We start from the raw sequence: 5,971 nt of genomic DNA on the forward strand, positions 1-5,971 counted from the left end.
TTTCCTTTCTTTTCCCCTTCACAGATCAATAACACGTTCCTATTATCGCAATTCTGTGGGTGGATTACTGGTGTTCGACATCACGAACCGACGATCTTTTGAACACGTGAAAGACTGGCTAGAAGAAGCAAGAATGCACGTGCAGCCTTTTCAGATTGTGTTCCTGCTAGTAGGACACAAATGTGACTTAGTGTCACAGCGTGAGGTGACGAGAGAAGAAGCTGAAAAACTGTCCTCTGACTGTGGTATGAAATACATAGAAACTTCAGCAAAAGATGCCACGAATGTTGAAGAGTCCTTTACGATTCTCACACGAGATATCTATGAACTTGTGAAAAATGGAGAAATCTCCATACAAGATGGATGGGAAGGTGTCAAGAGTGGCTTTGTTCCAAATGTTGTACATTCCTCAGAAGAAGCTGTAAAGCCCAGAAGACAGTGCAACTGCTGAATTTGTAGCATGCCAAAGAGCCCCTTGGGTGTTCAGAAGATGATGCCAACCTAAATGACAGCATAATAATTTTGAAACACTATTAGATCATGATGTAGCTGAATCATAGAACAGTAATTTGGTTTTGTATCCTTCTGTCTAGGTCATAACTTCATAAAAGTTTTAAGTGCTTTTTATCTTTGCAGAGTACCATAACTTTGTGTGGTCTTCAGGAAAAGAAATGTTACATTGCTAAAGAAAAAACTAATCCTATGGCAAGACACCGAGAAAGCGCAATAATCATTGTCGTGACATCATCCTTGCTTGGGCTTTGTATTTTGAATGCTGTTTAAAATCAAGGCTTGCTAGGTGAGGACCAGATGAGCTCGTTACTTTTCTTCATCCTGCCTTAGCTTTGAACAAGAAAATATTATACCTTATACTTTTTTAATGTGATTCTTTACTCAAGTGCAGGGTTGCTAATGACCATTAATGTTTAGAATGCTGTAGAATTTGATAATAAAGATAATTCTAAAGAAAGCAAGCTGAAAGATTGCTCCAATAGCAAACACTTTTGATATGAGTATGAATACAAGCCTTACTAAAGAAAAAGAATGTTTTAGAAAAGATGATTTATTTGTATACAAAAATGGTGAATAGAAACAATGGAATTTATTATTAAATATTTTCTGAATTGCCAATGAAATGAAACATAACATCACATATGATCCAGCTGTTATTTGACTTGTATACAAAAGAGGTTTCCCAACCACTGGAGTTACATTTCGGTGGTGAAATCCTCAGCTGGGTAATTATCATAGTCACACTGATGCCTAGGAATTATGTTAATTTACACAAACAAATTCCATGGTAGCTTTAAAAAAATACATCTACTTCTAAGTAGAAGCAAAAATAAGTTAAAAAGTGCTGCAACCCATGGGGACCCAGGCCTTAAATTTGAATAGAGCAAGGACTGTTTTATTCTTAGCCAGCAAATGTTAAACTGTTGCCTGAAAAAGGGAGGTTTTAAAATTAAAACTGTTGTGAATGGCGGAGAGGAAAGGTAAAGGAAAGAATTTCTAAAACAATGCTTGGTTACAGAGAGCGAAGTTAGAGAACCTCTGTTCTAAGAAAGCAACATAACAGCTTTCAATAACAACAATAATAGGAAAAATCTGTGATCATGTAGCATTTTGCTGAGCTTGAGGTCATCTTCCTACTCCTCCGAATATAACACACACTAGCTTTATGCAAACTATCCCCTATATGTCTAGCACTTAAATACCAAATAATTCTATTTCAATTTTATTGTAGTAGTATAAAAGATTACTTGATCTCCAGAGTTGATAAGCATCTACAATTTATCTGGGCATACTCATAACCACCAAACATCAAGCCAGTTATCTTCATATAATGGTGTGTTATCGTGTACAAATCTCCATTTTCAAGGCCAGGCAACAAGCCTATCTAATCTAATTTTCATCTTCAACAAACATATGATTGGTTTTCCCTCAAATTACTTTTAGGTTCTTATACAATCCTTTGATAAATGTTCTGTAGTATGGAGACAGGTTGTTAGGCTCCAGTTACTTTATACATTTAGGGCCACTAAAATTATTGACTACTAAAGGAACTGAAAGGTAAAATTTTTGAATAGCCTGAGTCTTACTTGCAGTGAGGCACAGTTACACTGTAACGGAATGATACAGAGGCCTTAATATAAACAGGGATCAACCTTAATTCATAAGCACTTAAAACAGTGAATTCTAGACCCAGCATGCCACAAAGTAATTGCTGCGAGCGTAAATTCTCTATTAAACTACATGTACTAGTAATTTACACCAAATCAGCTTTGATCTGAGGACTTTTTAGGCCCTCTCTACACGTAAAGTAAACATGACTACAGATGCCAAAAGGTACTGCAGAACCAGGCTGTGTGCATTTGGCACTGATTCTCTTATGATAGTAGTCCCATGTTGTATATCTCAGAAGATCTTCTCTTCATTGTTTAAGAGGACAGAATGGGCCAACAAATAAATCAGTGGCTGAGGTGTCAACAGACCCAAAGTCTACCACTGGTTCACTGAGTGTTTCCAAGCAAGGTGTGTATATTTGCTGTGCCTCACCTTTCATATCTCAAATACAGAGGTGATTGTTCTTCCTTACATTCACAAAGACTGCTGAGACCCAGTTGGACTGTATGATCTTTAGTCAGGACTCTATCCTCTGTGTGCTACCTGTTGTGGAGTGTTTAGCACCATGGGATGTGGGTATTGGTTTCTTCTGACATACCCAAATAAAAACAAAAAACCCTACAAATACTAAAACAGCTTTATAAGTGCCAGGTGTTGCTATTACTATGAATCTATATTTCATTACACATTTCATTACTTTTGGATTAAAATCTTTTATCTTAAATTTTTCTTCCTGAATACTCTGGAACCAATGAGCTTTTCATTCTGTATGAAAAAATTGGGTGTTGTTGGGGGGGAAAGGGCTGGGAGAAGAGGGGAGTGGAGGGGAAATATGCACAGAGAAATAAACAATCATCAGAACAGAGCCTTAATGATCTCTGTTGTCAATGTTGTACCTGTGGTGTCACATTTATTGCACTGGGAATAGAGCTTTTAACCAGATCCAACTGTGTAAAGAACTGGTATTGTGAATGCAACTAGAAGAGAAGTTCACTGCATTTTAAAGTACTGTGCACATAGTTGTCTTGTTTGTAATTCCTAAAAATGTAGATTAACATGTACATTCAAATATTGTCTGTCTTTATGATATATTAAACCACTACTGTACCTTCTCACTACACACTTGCAGTTAATAGACATGTCTGATAAAACAACAATTTGCTGAAATACATCATCTTGTTTTCAGATGTTTTGCAGTATGGTATATAAGTGACAGCAAGAATAAGCTGTAGAATGGGTTATAGTTCAGTGCGTGTATATTCTTTTTCCTCCCAAGAAAGGGTTAATATTGATATCAGAATGAAATTTCCAGAAATCACAGAAATTAGGTAAATCTTACCTGGTAGCCAAATTTAAAAGTAGAAAATATTTAATAAGAAAACACCACAACTTTTCAAATTAAAGTTTGGTCAATCCCAGCTAGGAAATGGAAGAAAAAATGGTGAAAAACCTTGATAAAGGTTTTATTTGGATTCATAAGCCTGGCAAATGAAGTATTGTTCTGCGCTCCTAAAATGTTAAACTTTCATTCCTTTTATTGCAAGCTTGATAAAGAAGAATAAATATCTTCCTCTGCTCATTTAAATATTTTACACATGAATTCTTCAGATATTTTGGCCTGTTTATAGTTGTATCTGTCCCATGTAAGAAGCAGGAACTAGCCTCATGCCTTAGGAATCAACTAAGGAAAACATTCTGAGGTAGCAAATGTTCATACTGCTCATTTATGCCTTTGGTATGGAAAAGGCTTACTGATCTGACTTCAAACTGATGACTGCCCTGTGCCCACAGAAAATAGTACAGGCTTGACTGAACAGCCAGGTGCACTGCACTGCTCTGTGCTGAGATCCCTTCTGCCTCAGCCAAACTGCTACTGATACCCAAGCTGCTTAACTTCAAGCAAAGGTGGGTGGATGCACCGTGATCACAGATATTTCAGTCTCAGCATTTCAGCTCCCTTATAGAATACATGACTCATTGCCCTTTTTTTTACATAATTAACACCCAGGGAGAGCACATTTTCCCCTGCTGTAGACCCCAGCACATGACATCAGCTGCTCCAAGTCTCCACCTTTACTTTTCACCCAGTGGTGGCACAGCAATCTCAGCAGCCTTTATTCAGCCTTGGAGAGAAAGAAGTAGGGCTGAGGGCTTGTTCTCTACATGGTTATGGAACCATACCACAAACACTGTTTTAGAAATCATTAAGTATCAAAACACAATTCTCAATAGCAAACATTTGCATTGCTCATTTCTCAGAGTCCATAAGACAATCTTTCAAATGAGTGGATGAAATTAAAATACTAAAAGAGGAATCTGTAAAATATAAACTTCCCTAAAAAGATAAATGGATGGGACTGCACAACAAAATAAACAGATACAAACCAAAAAAAATCCAAGCATCTGTGTAATGATCCTTTGCTCTAGTACTTAACTGTATGTGGTAGCACCTGCGTTGCTTACGTTCCTTAAGGATAATAACGGTATCCTTGAATGTATTTAAAACTAAAAGACTTAAAAATTTATGTGCCTGATCCTCTGAGAAAAAATACTACTCTCTTATGAAGGCACATACACTTACTTCCCAGCTCATTTCTAGGAGTAATTCATTGTCTGGGCCTAGTGCTATGATCTGCAAGGCTCTCCTCTGAAAACTGACTGTCATTTTATTCACCAACATTTCCCCTTCTGTGGAAAAGCTGAATATTACTTTTGAGTGTGGCAGAATTGTTTATCATCTTCCAAACAATGTGCAAATCTAATGACAGTAATGCAACCAAAGATGTGCCTGCTGAGCATACTATGAAGATTATGAAGTTGTACAGGTTCCTGAAGACAATTTACATAATACTTAATCAGCGAGAGTGGGAAGAAAACTAAGTTGGTTCTGCAAATCTAGAAGCATTTTGCTAAGCAGGACTTTTAATGTGGAAGAGCCAGCTCTATAGGCACAGGACTCTACAGAGCAATCACTTTAATTCATGGAGTTGCTGCTCCCACAGGCCAGTGGAACAGCAAACACATGGCTAAACTGCACCCAGAAACAGAGCTTAATGGCACAAATCCCCCAGAATATAATATACACACTGTGGGCATCTTGCCCCTGGAGAGCTAGGGAACAGTTGTTTGGCTGTTGTTGGCACACACCACCACAGCATTTGCATGGCATCTTCTCCCACATTAGATCACCCACAGGGACCAGACAGGAATGGGGAATCTTTATGGAAAGGTAGGTAAATCTTCATTTAATTTCAAGCTGAGGTATTCAAAATCCCAATCCCAAACTGCTAGAGTGGATCACTGTCTTTGAAAGTATTTAATTAATTTCTCTCTTGGGGAAAGCCATGTTTTAGGCTGGCACTGAGCTATGTGAGAATGGGTGCTCAGTGTGTAACCTGCTGAGACACTACATGGCAGCAGTGCTGTAAGCCAGCTGACAGCAACCTCCTGCAGCCTTACAGGGCAGCTCAAACTAAGAATAACCCTGATCACAGGCTGCTAAAGGCTCACCTTACTGCTGAAGAGCTTCTACAGAAAGGTAAGTGCAGAAGTAACCAAAAGAAATTCCATGCATTGTAAATAAAATCAATGCCTAGCTGACATTTCAGCTGTAGTTCAATTACTGCCATTCCTCATTGCTGTGGCTTCAAATCTGTGCAATCTGTGCAAACTCATTTTTCCTACCCCATGAAAATTGTGGAGGGATGAACTGAGCCTCCTGTAGCAATAAACTCAGTCACCAGGGAAAAGACTGCTCAAGATAAGAATGGAGGGAGGACACAGATCATTTCATCCATCCCTGCACAGCCCTAGAGGAGCAGTAAGACTGATCACTTCCAGAGCCCTT

At 38.2% G+C, this 5,971-nt stretch overlaps 1 protein-coding gene across 1 annotated transcript; it reads left to right on the forward strand.

The window, feature by feature from the left end:
* Positions 1-24: 24 nt before the first annotated feature.
* Positions 25-974, forward strand: RAB39A (RAB39A, member RAS oncogene family; the record flags this gene model as incomplete). Its single annotated transcript, XM_009077969.1, has 1 exon — positions 25-974. A coding segment is annotated over one exon (427 nt), but the record flags the coding sequence as incomplete, so codon positions are not given.
* Positions 975-5,971: the final 4,997 nt, after the last annotated feature.

This window comes from Acanthisitta chloris, unplaced genomic scaffold, assembly GCF_000695815.1.
Source record: "Acanthisitta chloris isolate BGI_N310 unplaced genomic scaffold, ASM69581v1 scaffold15707, whole genome shotgun sequence".
Classification (NCBI taxonomy): Eukaryota; Metazoa; Chordata; class Aves; order Passeriformes; family Acanthisittidae; genus Acanthisitta; species Acanthisitta chloris.